At 44.9% G+C, this 20417-nt stretch overlaps 10 protein-coding genes across 10 annotated transcripts; 5 read left to right on the top strand and 5 right to left on the bottom strand.

Annotated features, from left to right (window-relative positions):
• Positions 1-203: 203 nt before the first annotated feature.
• On the top strand, positions 204-1394 carry PUMCH_003424 (uncharacterized protein; the record flags this gene model as incomplete). The annotated part of the gene is made up of 1 exon (XM_063022391.1): positions 204-1394. One exon carries the CDS (start codon positions 204-206, stop codon positions 1392-1394), a length of 1191 nt encoding a protein of 396 aa, XP_062878461.1.
• Positions 1395-2525: 1131 nt separating this feature from the next.
• PUMCH_003423 (uncharacterized protein) lies at positions 2526-4943 on the top strand (the record flags this gene model as incomplete). The annotated part of the gene is made up of 1 exon (XM_063022390.1): positions 2526-4943. One exon carries the CDS (start codon positions 2526-2528, stop codon positions 4941-4943), a length of 2418 nt encoding a protein of 805 aa, XP_062878460.1.
• Positions 4944-5247: 304 nt separating this feature from the next.
• Positions 5248-5856, top strand: PUMCH_003422 (uncharacterized protein; the record flags this gene model as incomplete). Its single annotated transcript, XM_063022389.1, has 1 exon — positions 5248-5856. One exon carries the CDS (start codon positions 5248-5250, stop codon positions 5854-5856), a length of 609 nt encoding a protein of 202 aa, XP_062878459.1.
• A 197-nt stretch (positions 5857-6053) lies between these two features.
• On the bottom strand, positions 6054-6713 carry PUMCH_003421 (uncharacterized protein; the record flags this gene model as incomplete). Its single annotated transcript, XM_063022388.1, has 1 exon — positions 6054-6713. One exon carries the CDS (start codon positions 6711-6713, stop codon positions 6054-6056), a length of 660 nt encoding a protein of 219 aa, XP_062878458.1.
• A 1062-nt stretch (positions 6714-7775) lies between these two features.
• PUMCH_003420 (uncharacterized protein) lies at positions 7776-8360 on the top strand (the record flags this gene model as incomplete). The annotated part of the gene is made up of 1 exon (XM_063022387.1): positions 7776-8360. The coding sequence occupies one exon, from the start codon at positions 7776-7778 to the stop codon at positions 8358-8360; it is 585 nt and encodes a 194-aa protein (XP_062878457.1).
• A 180-nt stretch (positions 8361-8540) lies between these two features.
• PUMCH_003419 (uncharacterized protein) lies at positions 8541-10073 on the bottom strand (the record flags this gene model as incomplete). The annotated part of the gene is made up of 1 exon (XM_063022386.1): positions 8541-10073. One exon carries the CDS (start codon positions 10071-10073, stop codon positions 8541-8543), a length of 1533 nt encoding a protein of 510 aa, XP_062878456.1.
• A 178-nt stretch (positions 10074-10251) lies between these two features.
• Positions 10252-13950, bottom strand: PUMCH_003418 (uncharacterized protein; the record flags this gene model as incomplete). Its single annotated transcript, XM_063022385.1, has 1 exon — positions 10252-13950. One exon carries the CDS (start codon positions 13948-13950, stop codon positions 10252-10254), a length of 3699 nt encoding a protein of 1232 aa, XP_062878455.1.
• A 490-nt stretch (positions 13951-14440) lies between these two features.
• On the bottom strand, positions 14441-15553 carry PUMCH_003417 (uncharacterized protein; the record flags this gene model as incomplete). Its single annotated transcript, XM_063022384.1, has 1 exon — positions 14441-15553. The coding sequence occupies one exon, from the start codon at positions 15551-15553 to the stop codon at positions 14441-14443; it is 1113 nt and encodes a 370-aa protein (XP_062878454.1).
• A 995-nt stretch (positions 15554-16548) lies between these two features.
• PUMCH_003416 (uncharacterized protein) lies at positions 16549-16809 on the bottom strand (the record flags this gene model as incomplete). Its single annotated transcript, XM_063022383.1, has 1 exon — positions 16549-16809. The coding sequence occupies one exon, from the start codon at positions 16807-16809 to the stop codon at positions 16549-16551; it is 261 nt and encodes an 86-aa protein (XP_062878453.1).
• A 2322-nt stretch (positions 16810-19131) lies between these two features.
• Positions 19132-19491, top strand: PUMCH_003415 (uncharacterized protein; the record flags this gene model as incomplete). Its single annotated transcript, XM_063022382.1, has 1 exon — positions 19132-19491. One exon carries the CDS (start codon positions 19132-19134, stop codon positions 19489-19491), a length of 360 nt encoding a protein of 119 aa, XP_062878452.1.
• Between the last annotated feature and the right edge of the window lie 926 nt (positions 19492-20417).

The raw sequence follows: 20417 nt of genomic DNA, 5'->3' as shown, positions 1-20417 counted from the left end.
CCTACTAGAAAAAATACGTTATCCAGTGATGTAGCGATAGAAGCATATTCAAATATATCTCTGAAGATTCAAAAAAAAGATAATATTGTCTTGTAGTCTCCTGGTATAAGCACTGTACATCCTGTAGATGTGCACATAAGCACGTATTTCATAAACAGAATACCCTACAAGTAAACACTACTTAACTCCACCACCTCGACCCAATGGCCGAGTATCTCAATGTCAGCTCCATAAAGAGTGCTGCAGAATTGCTCAATTCAACTCTTGTTGCGAAAGGATTTGTCACTGAGGAGCTAATGTTCCCCACAATAAACTGGGAACAATTGACGCTGGATCAGCCTGAAAAGGAGAAATTGGCCAATTTATCGGTCAAACCAATCCTATACAACAACGACAAAAATGTCATAAATCTTTTGTACTCATTGACGCAGTCTCTAGATAGATATACTCTCCAACATCGTCAATTAAGGGATACGATAGATCAACGAGATAAATCTCTCGAGCAGATGAAACAAAAAATTGCTCATCTCGAAACTTTGGTGCAAACAAGTGAATATAAATTGAACAGAAAGGTGCACGTTGATCAGGTAACTCTAGAAGCTAGAAGTAAAAGATTGGCTCGCGAGAATCGGGCACAGCTGTACGAAATAACACGGCTAAAGAGCTGGAATAGCGATTTGCAGGCCAAATTCGATGTGGAACTCCGTAAGAAATCTTTCGAAATCTCATTGTTGAAGGACAAGCTCCTCGATACCAGAAATCTATCGACCACAATTACTTACGGGAAACCTTTTCATGGCATTCGAGAACCTGCGGGCGGGGCTCCTAATGTAAACACAAATTTGATATATGACAACAAACCGATTATTATCTCGGAGACACAGCTGGAGTTGAGTCCGGATAGGTCTTTGGAAGGAGTACTTCAGGAAGAGAAAGAAAACATGGCAGCACAACTATCTGAATTAGTAGAGAGTCTTGTCCGCGAAAACGGAAAGTTTGTATTGTTTTGTCGCGAATTGACCAAATACTTCAGCACGCTTAATAATGACTTGGCGGATCTGGCAGTGAAGAATATCTTCTCGAACAGCATTCCCGACCCGCTGAAAATAATGGACATGAGCAAAGTCTCTGAGGGAATGGTGAGTGAGGTCGATCCATTTGAGACTGTTACTGCACCGCTTCTTGCCCGCATGTATGAGAACTACGAGAACATCCTAACGATAGTTAGCATATTAGAGAATCCTCTTGCGAAACCGAAGTCCGCACTTTTTGATGAGGATAGAGATGAGTTGGATCGCCTTCGAACAGAAAACATCAATCTAAGAGATAATTTGAAGGAGGCAATGCGTACCTTGGACGATTGGAAAGACTACAAATTGAATCGACAAAAATAGCAAAAAAGTCATTAGGAAAATTTAAGAGCATCATTTTCAGTGTTGAAATTTGATTTTTCAAAGTTTCTTTTGCCGTTAAGTTTTTTACAATGCTTTATGAAGAGGGGCATAACATACTGGTCAAGTACAAATATCGATTTCTGGCGTGTGTGATCTTGATCTCTACCTAGATCGGTATTCATGCTGCCAATTTTCTTGCTAGATACCAAGCGCTTGTTGACAGAGTCGAGCAGCTATCTATTCGACTTCAATAGGAATCACTCGCGTTCCAGAAAGAGAGCGAATACAGATAATGCCTCTGAAGAAATCAGAATCATTGGATGGGATCGTGAGTTTCGTCGCATTCAACTGAAATTCAAATTGTACAAAACAAAGCATCGGGAGTCCAGACAGAGAAGACATTATATGAGATACAAAGCAAATGATACCGAGGAGTTGGTGCCATTTGTAGACCTGGACTACCTTGACCCAGCTATTCAAGAACATTTGGGACATCATTAAACGCGTTGCAATGACCAAATTTATTCGATAACTCTATGAAGTCTATAATTCGATAGGGGTGTGCCGATGTACTTTGAGTTCATCCTGCTCACTTTCTGACTAAAACCAACACATACCTTACAAATTTGATTCATCAGGCTCTCACTGGCGGAGCGCACAAAACTGATGCTATCGACTTCTTGCAGTCGAGCTCACTCAAATTCTTGGATCTGATTTCACCACCAGGATCTAGAAGAACATTCCCAGACTAAAACAACGAAGAGTTATCCCTCACAAACCAACCACTGGCAGACTTATTTCTAATGCGAATTTTGTGTCCTCATCTTTTCAACATCTGATAGTCCTTGCATTTTCCACCTCTACAGGTCTCGTACAGAAATAGAGAAGCGCTGCAAAACAGAAGCTCACCTGGAGCCCATACTCTGTAACATTCAACAAATAATAACTTTCTACAATTTCCTCACTAAATTCTCTCGTACTAGCTCTGTCACTCAAAATCCATATATTCCTTACTTTTCACACCCACGCGCTACCCATTGTACACCTAGGAAATCTTTCAGAACTCACCTCCAACGCTCTTTCTAGGGATAGCCGCCGCCAACCAAACGAGACTGCCCACAGCTGCCTAGAATGGACTTTTTGGACCGCGAAGATGCAGACGGTATCCGTGTGACGTGGAGCAATGTGCCCAAATCCAAGCTTCAACACCAAAGAAATGTGGTCCCGCTAACGGCCCTCTACACCCCACTCAACACAAAACTGCAAACAGCAACTGTCCCCGAGTCGTTGATGATGCGCTGTCGTCAATGTAGAGCGTTTGCTCATCCCTACGTGCAGATGGATAGCGACCGGTGGGTATGTCTGTACTGTTCATCCACAAATCCGTTGATGAAGATGCAGAGCGGGGAGTGGCATCCTGCGCTCCAACACACGACCATTGAATTTGTCACAGAAAGGCGCGCGCCGGTCCCGCCGATCTTCTTGTATGTGGTGGATACGTGTTTTGAGGGAGAAGACATTCTAGAAGCGTACGAGGCGTTACGTAGCTCTCTTCTATACTCGGTCATGCTTTTACCCTCCGATGCGCTCGTAGGTATCATTAGTTTTGGTCGCCATGTGCAATTGCACGATTTGCACACGCCGCTGAACTCCGTAGTGTTCAATGGTCTGAAGAAGTATGCTATGGACGAGATCAGGAAGCTTCTAAGAATGGAAACTGTAGGCTACGCCAATGGCAAGTTGGGGCCTGTCGCGCGTCGCTTTTTGGCAGGCGTGGAGGTTGTTGAATACGAACTCAACTCCATCTTCGAGCTGTTAACCAATAATATCTTCAAGCACGGCGAATTCGAGAGACCTGCGCGTGCCACTGGCTGTGCCATGAACATTGCTGCTTCGTTGCTCCAAGCTATTTTGGGCAAAGACACTGCCGTTGGTGGCCATATCATGTGTTTCATTGGCGGTGCTGTGACTGTTGGGCCCGGTAAAGTTGTAGATATCCCCAAAAAGGAACCAATCAGGTCTCATCACGATATTGAGAAGTCTAAGGCTTCTCAGCTCCCCAATATTTCCAACGGTGTTGCGAAAGTGAACCCTCTGCTTTGGACTGAGGCGAGACTGTTTTACAGCGAGGTTGCTACTGTTTTGTGTACTCTTGGAATCGCAATGAATCTCTTCATTGGCTCCTATGATCAGGCAGGTCTCCACGAAATGGCGGTCGTTTGCTCCAAGACTGGAGGTAGTGTAGTGATGTGCGATTCGTTTAACACATCTTTATTCAAACAGAGTGTCATCAAATTCTTCGCTCGTAAGAGCGATACCCAGGATCCTGAGAACGAAGGCGCACAAGAATCTCCCGAGGATGACTGCTTATTGATGGCATACAATGGTCAGTTGGAATGTCGTACAAATAAAGATCTCCAGGTACAAGGACTTATTGGCCATGCATCGGCGATTCCACTTCGCAAAGATAACTTCACTTCTGTTTCGCCGATTGTGGTTGGGGAGGGAAATACCAACGCATGGAAATTATGCTCTGTAAACCCCCAATCTACATACGCCCTCTACTTCGACAAACTTGACTCGCAAGCTTTGGGCTCTACCCACTTACAGTTCACGTTCTTTTACCAGCACCCGAGTGGAGAGCACCGAATTAGAGTCACCACCCTCGCACTTGGTGTGATTGCAGACACAGATGCGCAGGCGCTCCTCTACGGTTTCGACGCGGATGCTGCACTTGTTGCGATAGCGCGCAGTCAAATCGAAAAACTCTACGCTCCAGGAAAGAGTATGTGGGCTCTGACTTTTGACAGCAGTGACTTGAATAAGCATTTGGACCGTATAATTATAGACTACTGTGCACAATTTGGTCATTACACTAAGGGTGAACCGGCGTCGTTCCTGATTGCCGATCCATACTTCGATTTGGCTAACAAATTATACCACTTGCGTCGTTCACCCTTTATTCGTGTTTTCAATAGTTCGCCCGATGAAACAAGTTTTTATCACCATGTTCTCATGCATGAGGAGGTTTACAACGCTTGTATTATGATCAAGCCTTCGCTTCTAAGCTACGACATGGACACTTACGGTCAAGTGGGAGCTAATGGAGAAACAATAGTTGACCCTATTCCTGTTGAGTTGGACTCGAGCTCTTTGGGTCCTACGAAAATTCTCTTGTTGGACACATTCTTCCAAATTCTCATCTACCATGGCAAAACGATTGCTGCTTGGAGAAAGGCAGATTATCAGAATCAAGAGGGTTACGAGTATTTTAAGGAGTTCTTGAACGCACCAAGGGTGGAGGCGCTGTATATCCTCGCTGATAGATTTCCCTTGCCTCGTTTCATTGACTGTGACGAAGGTGGATCTCAAGCCAGATTCTTAATTGCTCGTTTGAATTCATCTACGAGTTACTCCACTGATCCAAACTCTGTCAATAACACTCATGACATTTTGACGGACGATGCCAGTCTTGCAGAGTTCATGGATCGTCTCAAGCGCAACATTGTCGGTAGCAAGAAAGCTGGTCCAAACGATAAAAAATTCTGATTCAGTACTTATTATGAAAATCGTCCTACCCATCAATACTATTGAGAGGGATGGCTCCCTATTGTATACCTTGCGTTGCTAAAACAACACAACGATCACTACGATGTTGTTCGCGACAGCGAAATCATTAAAAGTAAATTAATAGAATAAAAATTATTCAAACTCATAATTCTCAACTGTCTCCTTTTCCGATTAAATAAGCCACATCTCTTTCACACGTCCCTGTGACCGTACAGCCTGTGTACACTCTTCTCCACACTTGAAAAATTATAAATACGACGATCATGACCGGATCAAAGTAAGCATGAAACGAAAAACTTATAGTGAAGAGTTGCTGGATCAGTGTCGGGCGGGACTTTCATGTCTCAAACGGGACCGGCCAAACCATTCCAACAGAGTTCCAGGAACACTCTTGCCCAATCCAATCGATCTAGGAAACGACACCAGAAACATTATCCGCTCCAATTTGGTAAACAATGGAGGGCCCCGGTTTCTCATTTTTCTCGACGCACAAGGCAAGGAGTTCATCGATGACATTGCAGACATGTGTGCACAATTTGTTCCATATATGATATTCATCTCCCTGAATATTCAGCCGTGCTCGCTACCGAACACTGCAATACAGGTTGCAGACACGGAAGTTTGCAAATTCTTAGCAAAAGAACTCGGCATTCTCGACCCCGTAGGAGGGGGAGCATACCCACTCAACAAGCTAGTGGTGATGGACTCGCAGGCTCTAGTCCATTGCTTGATACCATTGCGTGTCAGCAAATTCTGTGCTCCGCACCAACGGTTTGGCACTGATTTGGCTCTGTTGCCAGGCATTCTCGAAGAGTACATGGATTACTCGTGGCCAAGTGACGTCTGGGATGCTATGGAGGAAACACCAGAAGATATTCTCATGCAGATATAATATTCCCAATGAAGAGACATAAGAAGGGACGAAGCCTCCACCGGCGTAAAAAACAATAGCAAAAGCAAAAGCAGGAGAATGCTACCTTGCCACTCATTCAACACACAGCATTATGATCAGGAGGTGTTGCACAGGGCTGAGTACGTAACTGGTTTATACTGTAGCCTTGAATCAATAATCATCAAACATCACTCTTTCTACTGCAGGAAAGCAAGTTTCCTCTGCTCTAGCTCCTTGTACTCGTTCCTCTGCTTTTCAATCTCCTCCTTCACCTTGGTGATGTACACGTCCAAACGGGCAATCTCCTCGATCTCGTTTCTACGGAGATACTCTTGGTCCTTTTTATCTGGATCGGAAAGACGGTATGGAAGAAGATTTGCAGGCTTGCGGGTCAAAATCTCGAACGTGACTTCAGTAGGTTCTTGGAATACGAGCTCATCAAACAACACAGAATACACCTCCCCGTTCGGATGTTTCGGTGCCTGTGGGTTATATGGATGGAGCTTCAACCCATGGAAGATCTGGAAATTCTTCTCGTTGATTCCCAATTCCGCGCCCGAGTGGAAATGGATCTTGATCACAATCTCGAACTCTCCCCATCCAGTTTCCGTCACTTGGTAAGGTGGATGTTCTACAGCACGCACGGGGGTATCGTAGGTGTCATGCAACTTGAAGGTGACTTTTTTGATGAGCGGCGTGAGGTCTACGTTGTCTAGAACCGGCTTGAGGAATACAGTCCATTGGTGGGTGTGATCTGGGGGGATTTTCTCTGTTTTTTCTTCGGGAAGAAGGCGTCTGGCGCTATTTCCGTATAGGATGGGTACCGAGATGGAGATGTTTTTGATTCTTTTGGACATTTGGGCTATCTACGGCGGGTTGCGTGAAAAGAGTACCTGAATATGTGGTGTATCGGTGAGAATTGATGCTAGTGAGGTATGTAGGGTAGGATCTGGGGTAAAGTGATGCATGGAGCGGGATGAAAATAATTTTAGGACTGATGGTATTTACAGGGGCGATTTGTTTATTTAAAAGTTTTTATTTTTGTTGGATTTATTGGCTAGTTGGATGATGTCGTTCTCAATCTGACAGAAGACATCTTCACAAGATCAAACCTGACGTGAAGAATTTCACTGAAGTCGAATATGTTGCTGAAAAGTTTGAATTTGTTTCTGTCTCGAGCTGTTAAATGCTAAAGAGATTTTTGAACTTACAAGTTTCGCTCATTTCCACAAGAATTGCCTTCTCGGTAGTCATCTTGTCATCCATGAGTAGAAGAGTGTCTTCCGAGCATTAGTATAAAAATATAAAACTTACTCCCGCAAATTTTCAACTACACGAAATCTGACAGAACAATTCAAATGCCTTCAATATATCCTCTTGTTGATTCTGCCTCTGGCATCTGATACTCGCCATGATGTTTGTGCATGAACAATGAAAAAAATAAAACTGTAGCGCTCCCTTCAAAATCCTTCTCTAATCAATTTTACTCGGCTTCGACCCATTCGCACGAAGGCTACCACACCTGTTTCATGGCGCAGTTTACCGATGAAAACCTATCTTCACGGCAGCCCTTAGATCGGTGATGTATTTAATTCGATCCCCAAATTCGCAATCTGAACTCAAATAACATAAAGAAATCTCATTCTGATTACGAGCACCCCCAACTCATTCCCCATCTCAGCAAATATGGACACTACATTGGTTCGCCAATGAAATACATCGTAGTAGCACCCCAAAAATTTCTCAGTTTTTTCTGTCTACTCCTACAATCCATCGTCATCCCCCATTTATTCTCAAGTCACTCGCACCTTTTTTTGACTATCTTTTTTTTCGGCATGTTCCTGTTCCTTATCCGAACCACCCCACACAAATTACTCATGTGTTAACCACTAATTCTTTATAAAACATCACTACTCACAATGGCTGGCCTATTCGATATCGAATCCCACCTCATTTTCTACCGTAAGTATCACTTCAACAGCACAAATGTAGCTATTCATCTAGTGTGCATCCCATTGATCCTACTTTCGACAATCTGTATGACCATCGGAGTGCCAATTTTAGCAGATTACCCATATTTGACGCTCGGAGTGGCTGTAGCTTGGCTATATGGTGTATACTATGTGCTTTTGGACTGGCAATTGGGTGTTCCCCTGATGCTTTTTCTCACTACCTTTGCTCACTACCAAAGAACCCATTACAGCACTTTGAGCAACCTAACAATGCTTCTGCCCTCGCAATACCGCTCAATTGCAATTGCTGTTCATGTGGCATGCTGGCTAGCTCAATTTTATGGCCATGCGGTCCATGAGAAGAGGGCACCTGCTCTATTTGACAACTTGCTCCAGGCTCTAGTGCTTGCGCCCTTTTTTGTAGTCTACGAAGTGGCCTTCTGGATGGGCTTCAAGTTGGACTTGCAAAAGAGAATGAACAACGCTGCCGGTCGTGAGGTCCACAGAATGAATGCTGAGGCCAAGGCTGAGCAGCACAAGAAAGAGCACTGAGTTCTGAAATTCTGTTTTATTACTGCTATGATTCCATTAAGTACAATTAAAAGAGCCAGTTATTGGCCTGGAAAATTTATGTTTGCCCTGGTTTTGCTTTGGCCTGGTGCCGGGCGTATTTCTGCTGCATCTCCTCTTCATAGATCGAGGTCCCCGTCACTTGGTTACCAATGGCTGATGTTAGTAAATTGTTTGCAATAAATGAAATGAACAGAATCGGCCTGTTCCATACATACTGACCCACCCTGGACGGATGTTGTTGTCCCGGCCGAAGATCTCAAGCTTCCGAGCATGCTTACCAACTATCCGCTCGACAATTTCGTAGAGTTCATCTGGCTTTCTCAGAGTCTCCCGGGTTCCGCTGACAATAAAGTCGACGTCTATCTTTCTATTCAACCATATAGGGTTTCCTTTGACACCGACAAGCAAGTGCTCCTTCGAGTGGTTGAGCCAATGGCCGGTTCTTCCAGTAACAATCGTACGATTGAGCTGATTGGTCTTGATCCAGATCACCTCGTCACTGACTGTGTAGCCCCATTGGCCCAAAGCCTTTCTACCGATTTCAATGGATCTTCCTGTGACCCAAAGACAGATAATTCCCTCGTCCTGAAGCTCTTGCATGGGCAATGAGAGAAGTTCTGTGTCCTTACAGGTTCCGTATGGCAAAGCCATGTGGATATCCCAAGCTGGGTCAGAGATGATGGCTGCAAATTTCCCTAAAATACTAAATGGGAGATTCCTCACATCGCAGTTGATCCATTGAGGAGGCAAAGGTTTCCTGGTTGAGCTGTCATGGCATTCTCCTATAGTGTATTCCATTGCTACCACCTGCTTCTCTGTCTCCTTGGTGTTTGGTTGCAGAGGGGGACACATGGTGAAGTAATGAACGTAGCGACAATTCTTGAGCTTGTGACAGGTATCCAAATAGGAACAATTGCCCAAATTCACATCAGTGTAATTGGTGATTAAGGGCAAGAAATGAATCTTTGTGCGGATACATTCAAGAACTTCTTTGTCAATCATGTGCTGCGCCGCCGCCAACAACTTAGTCACACGAGCATTGGATGGAATCTCATTGGACAGACCAAGTGTTTTGGAGTTGAAGAATGTGTTAGTTATTACGTGAATGTGGTGCTTGTTCTCACAAACCTCGAAATAAGGTTTCTTTGTTGAAGTAAGCTCTGCTCTAGCCTTTCCTAACTGCACCATGGCAGTTGGCTCGGTCAAAGCATCCCAGAGACGACTATAATCATAATCGAATCCATTAATTTTACGGCTGGATTCGATTTCAGTTCTTAACGGCCCGTCCAAAATCTGAAACAAGCTTTGAAACACTGGTTTTACTTCACTTTGCGAGGAACAATCAACAGCTACTTGACTCTCTTCGAAAGCGGAATCAGATGTCAATCGATTCTTCAATATCTCAATATTGGCTACGTTGATCCATTCAATTTTAGTCTGTTCCGGGCTTTCGTTCGTCTTAAGGATCAATGCGGTACCTGAAACATCATTGAATTCCTCAAGCAACAGAACAAATGATGCAGCGCCGGTGACAACTATCAGGGAGAAGCCATGTTCTTTACAAAAATTGGCGAAAAGAGCCCATATTACACCAACGTTTCCTCGGTATGGCTCCTCGAGGAGGGCTTCTTTGTCTTTCAAGAAAAACTGAGCCAATGCCAAAAATCGAGCCAAAGAGTCATCAATTGACATGGCTTAACTACTTTAAATACTTATTTACGAGTCTACTTATAAAGAAAAGAATGTAGTAAAAAAAGATGACGCGTTCATTCTGAAACAAATTTATAAACGGAGGATTCCCAATTTGGAATGGTTGCAAATCTATCTGCAGGACAGATATAAATACATATTGTTTGAGGTACAAACATTTCTAGAATCCAAAGGGATTATCGGCCGTGGCTGACTGCAAGTTTGCTCTTCTCCCAGTTTGCTGACTTTGCAAGCCCGGTGCATTTCCAAACCCAAGTCCGGTAGGTTGTGATTGCAAAGGAGTGTTCTGGAATCCGTCAAAGGCAGGAGTTTGTCCAAATGAAGTGGGCTGCACTGCTGGCTGACCAAATGAAGTTGTTGGGACACTGTTTTGTGCCATGGGTTGTTGCCAAGGTTGTCCAGCATTTGGCTGACCAAACTGCGATTCGCCGAATTGGGGTTGGCCGAATTGAGGCTGGCCAAATTGCGGCTGTCCGAATTGAGGTTGACCAAACTGTGGTTGTGAAGGCTGTTGTTGTCCAAATGTTGCCTGTCCGTAGCTCTGTGGCTGCATTTGCTGGCCAAACGATTGAGTGGGCTGTTGACCAAATGTAGCTTGAGGCATTTGTTGTTGGCCAAAAGCTTGTTGTCCTTGCTGTTGTTGGCCAAAGTTATTGCCGAGAGATGTGCTCTGGAACATATTTGTCATTTGTGCCATTCCCAGTGACTGCGCCTGGTCAGGTCCGCTTCCAAAAGTTGGCATAGATGGCATCGATTGGCCAGTTGCTTGGTTGGTGAATGTGGTTTGCATAGGAGGGATACCTCCAGTCAACTGAGCAGAAAATGAGGTTTGAGGTGGCATTTGAGCACCGCCAGTCCTGTTAGCACCCATAAATCCTCCGGTGATTTGCTTTCCAAAGGTGGATTGTGGAACGAATGCATTGCTAAGAATCTGACCTGTCACTTGGCTTCCCATGGCCGGCATAGCACCTCCAGTCGCTTGACCACCAATTGGCACCTGGCCAAATGTGGTAGCGGGCATCATTGGGGGCGCAGAGCTCACACCAGTCGCCTGTAATGGTACGAACGACGCCATCGGTTGAGCAGGAGGTTGTCCAAATGTAGTTTGGGGGTACATAGACACGCCAGTGATGTTACCTGTTTGCAAAGGTACAAAAGTGCCTGTAGGTTGGAAACTTTGACCAAATGTAGTGGGAGGAGGGATTGATGGAATAGGAGGGCCAGTCTTTTGGGCTGTAAATGTTGTAGCACCAGTTTGTAAAGGAATAATACCGAAAGAGGTTCCTTGGGGGATCAAACCACCTGTTGCTTGAATTGGCACAAATCCAGTTGGCTGCGCACCAATTGGCATAAATCCCGTTGGTTGGACAGGAATCAAACCGGCGCCATTCACAGGGACTAGACCTCCGGTCCTCATCACCATCAATGGTTGCTGAGGAGCAGACTGACCGGTCTTTTGTGTACCAACCTGGGGTGCTTGAGGTGTTTGTGGTGTTTGTGGCAAAGATGGTGCGGTCTTTGTTGGCTCTAAAGGTTGCAAAGATGGAGCTGTTGAATTTGTTGGAGCTGGTCTCTGAGGAGTCGTAAGATCTTTGTTGGCTTCCAATGGCTTAATGTCAATGAGATCGTGAAGCGACCCAGTGTATTGTGGACGTGCCACTGGTTTGGAAAGATCTTCGCTGGATCTCGCAGCAGGTTTAACAGCCCATGCATCGTCCTCGATCTTGCTTTGCTCTGGTGTTGATTTGATAGTACTGGAAGGCAATGCGCTTGCGTTGACTTTCGTTGTTTCCACGGTACTGTTGTTTTTCAACTCTCCAGCAGGTCCAGTAAACAACCCGCTTCCACTGTGGGAAGAGTCCACGACCTCGGTCTTCTTTCTATCAAACTTTTCATCCAAATGCTTCGTGACTCTGAGAATATCACCCTCTCTCAAACCAAGAGAACGCAACAATGTTGGAGTGATGTCTTCCAAGATACTTTCATCCATTTGCTCCTTGCCAAAGACTACGGAATAACGTTGACAATTTCCGATATCGACACCGCAGTTAAGGAAAAATTCAAACCAGTCGTAATCTGGTTCAGTTTGAGGAATAGTTGCTGAGGATCGAGTAGGGGTAGAGTCCTTAGATGGTGACATGTCATTGATGAGCGCGGTAGCGGATTTGTTCTTAACAACACCCGTTCTATCATTGGAATCTTTCGATGGAACCGAAGGAGCAGGTGCGTTAGAAGAGGATGTCTGTCTTTTAGCTTTCTTGGCCATTTGTCTAGCCACCTCGTCCTTGTAGTCTTGCAAAGAAACCTCAGACACCTTTTCAACATACTCCAAGTCCTCCATGGACAATTTTGCTGCGGCAACGGCAATTTTGACACCATTTGTCTTGTGCAAGTGGATCTTTCCTTCTTTGAATCCCAACAATTCGGCCTCGACCTTGAAAGTGCCGGAAGCATCGATCCAGGTTCTGACTCGGTGAAAATTGGGCATATTTTCCTCGCTCTCTGCATGCTTTTGCTTACCTCTTTTTACGCGGTCATTTTCTCTAATCTTGTCACGGTCAGATCTTTCACGGAACAGACGCAGTTTCTTAGACGTTTCAAGTTCGACGTAGCTCGCAGGAATATAGCCCTTCTTTTTGCTCGACAAGTTTTCGCATAACCACCAGTCTTTATTGTCGTTAGCATCGTGCACCACCACCTTGTCACCTTCTTTGGCCAGCAATTCATTTGAACCCTGAGCCTTGAAACGGTAGAGAATGGTACCATTTGTCTTGTTTTTTGGCGCTCTCAGACTGGCAGCGCGGGCCACTTCTCTGAGACCGGCAGCTTCGTAAGCACCTTTAAACTCGCCCAAAATAGAAATGATCGCTTCGGAGACAAGTTTGTCACCCGTATACAAGTGCAAAGACTTTGTAGGATTCTCGAAGTCTAAGAAAAGATGTTTTTTCTCATGATTGTAGTTTGTCAAACGACCGATGGGCCAGCTGTACTCTTGTTCCTCGCCGCGCTTCAACTTAGTGTCTTTGTCACGCTTGAATATGATCTCACGGCTGCTGACAGCCAATTCCACAGGTGTTTTCTTGTCGCGATGCAGCTCTGAAATAAACCAGCGGAAATAATCGTCATCCACGCGGTGCTCTGGCTCCAAAGCAGAAGCTGTCTTTGGAGGGTCTGGTCTTGCAGCAGCTTTGGGCTCGTTGGGTCTAGCAGGCATAGGAGGAGGAGCCTCTTCTTCATCAGATTCGTCATGAGCGTTGCTCGTTGGTGGAAGATTTCTACGTGGCGTGTCGCCATCTACATCAAGGGCCTCCTCTTGGCTGGGAGCTGGCTTGGGCTCCTCGCTGACAGCACGCGATTTATGCTGTGGAGGAGCAGCAAATGCAGAAATTGGCTGCATGGTAATGGCCGCAGTTGCAGCCGAAGCTGCTGGAACCTGAGCCGCAGCTGGGGCACCACTGGCGGAGTCTCTCTCAATGTAATTACCAGGAACATAACCATACTGCGAGCCATCTGCTAAACCTACAAGCAGCCAGTCCGGATCAGAGGTATCGTACACATTGAACTTTGCACCTTCAGCAAACGAAAGTTCCTCCTGCGTCTGTTTATCATAGTCATACAAAGCGTGGGCAGTATGGATGATTTCGGCGGGCCCAATGTAGTTGGAAGGCACAATTCCCGAGGGCTCTTCGACATCGGCGCCAGCTTCCAAGGGAAGGCGCTTTTTCACGGTCCACCATTCGTCGATGTCCGATTTCTCCAAAAGATACAACAAGTCATTTTCCTGAATAGATAACTCGAGCTCGTCTCGGGCCGTATAATCATACAAGGCCCGGTATATGCCGATGAAGAGGGACGCCATTGCTAGTTTGGATGCAGGGGCGGGCCTGTTCGTGGGACAATTGAGGTGGGGCTCTTTTGAGTTGGTGTTATCTGATATGGGCCTGGGTGAAAAATGGTGCGGGAGTGGGGTGTTCTTGCTTTCTGAGTAATTTGGCAAATTTTTTTAGGGAAAGAAGTTGGGTTTATTGGGGATGGCATGGGAGTGGGGATAATGAATTGATTTGCAATTTTGCCTTGCTTTCTTTTGTGGGTGGTGCTCTTTAAAGGGTGCATTAACTATAGGTTGAAAAGGGATTGGGTATAAAGTAGAGACGGAGCAAAACGAAAATAGAATGTTTGAAAAGAATTCGTTTTTGTTCTCATATGTAAATTGACATCCGGCGCTGATATCTGTTCTGCGACGCGTGGAATGGTCTGGGTCTGTGTTTTGCACCCAATGTGAACCTACAGATCTATTTCGCCAGAACCTTTTCATGAACCCTAAATTAAACCGAATAAGCTACAAATCTTTAGTTGACAGGGAATATAGCCTCCTTTCCCTCCAACACTGCGTCAATGTTCTCCATAGCAGAAATAGCCGTGTAGTCGAAATTCTCAACCGTCGAAGCACCAATGTGAGGAGTCAAAATGACGTCGTCACGTCCATACAACTCCGGGTGCACAGCGGGCTCGTTCTCGAAAACATCAAGACCCGCAAAGACTACCTTTCCTTCCTTCAAGGCATCCACCAAGGCCTGTTCGTCAATCACCGGCCCACGGCCAATATTGATGACCCTCAAAGGTTTGGCAAATTTATCAAATGCGCTCTTGTTGAGTAGTCTATAGGTTTCGGGGCTGGCAGGGCAAGCAATGACCACCAAGTCAGCAACCTCGGCGGCATCTTCAAGGGTAGCATGGTATTGGACTGGGTAGCCCAACTCTTTTTCTTCGGTCTCACTGAGCTTGCTTCTTTTGACATAGTGGATGTGCATGCCAATCAGACTCAATCTCTGGGCAATGGTGCGGCCGATGTTGCCAAAACCCACAATCACTGCGTGGTGATCTCTTGGGTTGGCGCATGGCCGGTTGGCTATATGGTGTCCAAAGGAGTAGCCCGGCTGCAGCTTCAAAACAGAAAGCTTCCCCGTTTTTGGAGAAAATTCGGCTACGCTTTGTGCATTTCTCACTTGCACGGTGTGGTTCAACTCGGGCAGAAGACCTTTCGTGGACAAGGTGAAGTTACGGAACGCCGCCAAGGTGTTAAAGAGCACCAAATCGGCCACGGGCTCGGCAGCGCCATTGGATGGCACATTGGTCAACACCATGCCTCTTTTCTTCATATGGTTACCATCATACGCATCGTGGCCCACAGAGCAGATGGAGATGACTTTAAGGGAAGGAGGAGCAGCCACCAACAAGTCACCCTTGAACCCTTTGTATGGCACAAAGCCGAGCCACGCGCCGTAAATGGCATCGATGTCGCTGAATTTTGTCTTGAAAGCTTCAATCATCTCTTCCTTGGTGGCAGGAATCGAGTAATGGATACATTCGTACTTTTCGCTGAAACGCTGATACTCGGCAAGGTCTCTGTTCAAGTCTCCGATGAAAAGAACCTTCTTTCTGTTGCAGGAGGAAACGGTCATTTTGAATTGGTTGAAAATATAGGAATCTAGTTCGAATAAGGTCAAGTTCACTTCAGTCTAGCGAATAGGTATAGAGAATGGTTTGGCTGCTTGTATTTATCCCTTTATATGGAAATTAGCTTGTAGTTGGAGAGCAATTGCACTAGGTAAACGGACAATTGGCCAGAAAGTATTTACAGTCTGAGGCTGAATTCACAGCACTTTAATAGTTGCAAATTTGTCAATACAGGTGGGGCTGTCTGCAGGTTCAATGGGGAAAAAAAGAAATTGCAGGGCTCCAGTCCGGTGTACGACTCAGCTTTAATGAGATATACGAGTCGTGAATTAAGAGCTGGGCAGCTGCGGTGCGCATTGGGCCGAACTCTTCCGTTTTTCTCCCCGTCGATTTTCTCATTGTTTCACTTTTGTCGCTCTGTATTTCGTACCCTCTCCACATATATTCAGTACGGCGATTTGTATGTGGCAGCAAGCGCTGTGCAGGGACACTACAGGAAAGTCACTGCGAATCTAAGTAGTGGTTGCGGTGTCTGCAGGACCTCACTAACGGATTAATTAGACACATTTTGAGATGCATCATAGATGGATGGATCGATGTGGGTAATGTCGTAGATAAGAGTATGCGGAGATTGCGGAGTTTGAGTATGGGCCAGTAGAATTACATATTATATAAATTGAAGCATGTTTGAGGATTCAGAAAGAATCCAGAATACCCCAAACCATAAAATTAATTCAACCACCTTCAATTAGTAAGATGATACTCCGAGTATACTTAGAGTTTACGCGCAAATTCAGCAGCTTTGAACATGTCTGTTTGTATCTGCGTCCTTGTCAGATTCAAGGTTTGGTCTATTTCAGTTTGAAGCTGCGTTTGGTATTAGTAGCTGTATCGTGCATGGCCTCTATAGTGTCTACATCTTCCAATATGTCTACATGTATTCATTTACTTTCGAATATGCGTCTTTCGTGGGGCTAGGCCATGGCTGGCAGGGCATAGCTTAGTGGTGGTCGTGCTCTGGGCTACCGAGGTATTTGAGAGCAAAAACACTTCCACACTCCCAACATCTACCGGGCTTGTCGATCTCGACTCTCATCCAGTATGGCTTGTGGTCACCCTCACCTTCCTCCTCACCTCTGCATCCAACGTAACGGTGGTCGAAGTAACTTGGGACCTGGTATGGGTCGGCCATAGTACCTTTACCCTCTCTGATAGGGTTCTCCATGTCGAACACATCGACACCCTCTCTCTTACCCAACATCTCGAATCTCTCCAAACCAGTGGCTTGGTCCAAGTTGGTTGGGATGGTACCAGCCTTGGCACCTGGACCAATCAAGGACGAGTCTGGACCAGTGACCTCAGACAAGTTCTGAGCGGTCTTGGATTCGACCTTGGTGGATTGGAAGGCGATTCTGGAGACAGTAAGGAACCGGGACTGTCTAGCAGTGCGTGCAAGTGTGCGGGAAAGCCTGTAGTTAGTATAACGTTGGTAGGTATAGAATGGACTAGTTGTGAAGACTGAAGATGCCTCTTGTATTGGGAGATCGGTTCGGATTTGACCGTAATTCGAATTGAAACGTCAGTGCTGATGTTGGCGACTCACTACAGTCCAACCGTCGCACCATTGAACGTCGCTTGTGTTCTTATCTGTATTACACTTTGGAATGGAAGGTGCTAGAATCACACAGATGGCTCCAATTCAAACAGGATCCATGGAGCACTTAAGTTACTTGTCACGACACAGCCACGCATTGTCTTTGTCTTTGTATTTCTGCTGCTGGCGATTGTGATTCATGTATGTTTTGATTGGCTCTAAGGAAACAGAAACAGGAACATTAATAAGAAACCAAGGACAGAATCTCCCGTATTTATAGTTGGCGCATGCTTGTCCACCTGCATGCCACGTCTTTCAAAGGTGATAACATACATTTTATGAATAGTTTGGCACAGACCCAGAATGTGTAACTGAGATACTATATAAGGTGATGGGAGAAAAATCAGCTCACTGGTGATTGAAATGGGGCGCGGTGATTGGCCAGGGCAGGTCACGTGACGCGGTTGATTTGGGATCTTCCCGGGGTAAAATCGGTTGGAATTTGGTTTTTCTGAACGAGGCGATTTTTCTGAACATTTTCGTGTGTTGAAATTTTCGCTGCGGTCTTTGTGGTGTATGGAATGGTGTGGTCTTTGACGGGTTCAGTGCTCATGGCTGCAAATCGGATAATGCATGAGTACAATGGAGATACGTAGATTGATTCTCATTTGAATGTGAGGAGAATTACTTGCTTGTCTTTTTTTATATTTTTTTTTTGTCTTGTTTTGTTTTATCTTTTCAGTGTTTAATCTTGATTTTGGTGTTATGGGGTCCTTACTTCCGGTTGTTGCAATGTAGTGATATTCAGATGCTACTCAATGTCTATTTGAGATGAAATTGAACAGTCAGAGAGTGGTTTTTTGAAATAGTTGTGGATGTTTATCCAGAATTTGGCCTATCGCGTCTCTTGTTCTAACGCAATTCGTTCTGAGCGTTGTATCTCTTCGAAGGTCTAATTAATATTGGAATTGGTTGCCCTTTTATATTCTAAGAGAGTGTTTAATAACACTCAAGCAAGTTCCTTTGTCTGTGTTTTTGTATATGATTTTAAGTGGATGCCTTTGTAAATGCTTTAAAGTGTATTCTTATGTGAGTCTTCAAGAGCGTGAAACAAATCTCCTCTAATACCGAAAAACTGTTCCTAAAGTTACTCCTATTCCAGCAGATTAATTTGAAAGAATCTAGTAGATCAATTGATGGGAGTTTCCTTAATTGTCTACAGTCTCCATTGGAAGCATTGCAACATCACAGCCTAACCAATTGAGAACGAAAGTACAAATGAATAAAATTTAAAAAATACTCATTAGATCGAACGGCGAAAGCTATCGTCATACTCGTTGAGATATGTCTGTACACCTTGTATCAGTTCTTGATCGGCCCAAAAACCATTCACCAATCCAACACATCAAGCATACAGAAAATACGAATACAGTAAAACATTAAGCAACAATAAAGAAGAAGAAAACAATCACACTAAATAAACTCGCCCGCAACCACTCTAAATTTGATTTCAAGCACGGTCCATCCTCTAGGGCTTCTGCCCTAAACCTCCCGTCTGCGCACCCCCTGCAGGCCGCTCGCACTCCCACCGTCGCACACATTAAAACAAATTTTTTCCAGTAGTCAGTTCTTCTCCAGAAACAAACGGTATGTTAATCTTGATCGAGACGTGACCGACAACCTACCAATGCAGATTCGTTGCAGCAAGTTCTAGAATGGCTCTATGAATTATAATCTGTGGATCCAGATCTCATTCAACCTTCCAAATTGGAAAATGAAAGAATCTACATTAAGCAATTTCACCAATATTCAATCAATCCATTGCATCCATGACCAATCAGTTCCCCATTCACACACGCTGCCCTCTAGTCTCCAATAGCTGCTTCACATTCATTGCCCAGTCTCCAAACGTATTGCTTACTTGGTGAAAAAGTTTTCGTCACATCCAAACCCTCCGCCCCGTAACACATCAACTAACATTCTAGCAACATGCCAAAGAAGAGATCTTCCAACGGTAGAAACAAGAAGGGTAGAGGCCACGTCAAGCCAGTCAGATGTTTGAACTGTGCTAGATGTGTTCCTAAGGACAAGGCCATCAAGAGAGTCACCATCAGAAACATGGTTGAGGCTGCTGCCGTTAGAGACTTGTCTGAGGCCTCTGTGTACCAAGAGTACGCTTTGCCAAAGTTGTACAACAAGTTGCACTACTGTGTCTCCTGCGCCATCCACGCCAGAATCGTCAGAGTTAGATCCAGATCCGACAGAAGAATCAGAGCTCCTCCTCAGAGAAAGAGATTCAACCAAGACAGAAAGGTTTCTCCTCAAGACGCTGCCAAGAAGGCTGCTTAAATGTCTGATGACGTCTGCAAATAGGTCCTCGCGACTGTAATATACATCACTATAAACGATCGATATGTCTGTAGAAGAAGTTTGAAGGGAAGATGAAGCGGTCTGCTCCATATTCTTGTGTCCTTTTTGATTCTCTGACACAGTTTGTTAAGGACGATTTGCAAATTATGTCGCATTGAATAGTACTTCAATGGCTCTGATTAAAGTTAGAACACCAATTCCAGATTTAAATTCATTCGAGTTCTTTGTTTGCCAAATATTTGCGCTCTATTTGTATGTAATCTCTTTCTTGTGATATCAATCTGTGTCTCTAAAGAGCCCTCTCTTCGTGTCACTTCAATTCGACCAATTTTCCCCGAAATTGCCTTTTTTGGAAAACTAATCTCTGTCCCAGTTCATAAAATCTCTTGAGCCAATCTTTCACCTCAATTCATCATCTCGTAACTCATATTCTATCGACATTCGTTGGATAGATGATCTTGTCCAGAGCAGGCCCCACCACAACATCCCGGGCCAAAAAAGAAGCAAATCAAAATAATATCTAGATTCTTAACCCATAAATCAAAATCTAAAGAAGAAAAAGATCCTTCTTCTCTCAAGTACTGGAGAACATGTCAATTTCGGTCGGAGGTACGGGTTTCTGTCCATTTGGTTTGCGACACTCCCTGCCTCTCAACCCTCCACCGATACCCAGTCAACCAAACACAACATATAGAGCTGTAATTCTGCTTTCTCTACTACATCCAGTTTTTCACCCAGTTTGAGCACAACAACCTGCTTTTTTTCTGTGTCCATCTGCCCCCACTACAGCGGAAATCAGCCCCCCAAAAGTGACCCCACCCGTGACCATCCACTTTGAACATAAAAAGCCGTTGACGGAACCTTTTTTGGTGTACAGAAGATCTACGTCGGCCAAGTGCAGCAAT

The sequence above is a fragment of the Australozyma saopauloensis genome, chromosome 4 (genome assembly GCF_035610405.1).
Source record: "Australozyma saopauloensis chromosome 4, complete sequence".
Classification (NCBI taxonomy): Eukaryota; Fungi; Ascomycota; class Pichiomycetes; order Serinales; family Metschnikowiaceae; genus Australozyma; species Australozyma saopauloensis.
The sequence above is the reverse complement of the archived record's forward strand: the minus strand, read 5'-3'. Positions and strand labels throughout refer to the sequence as shown.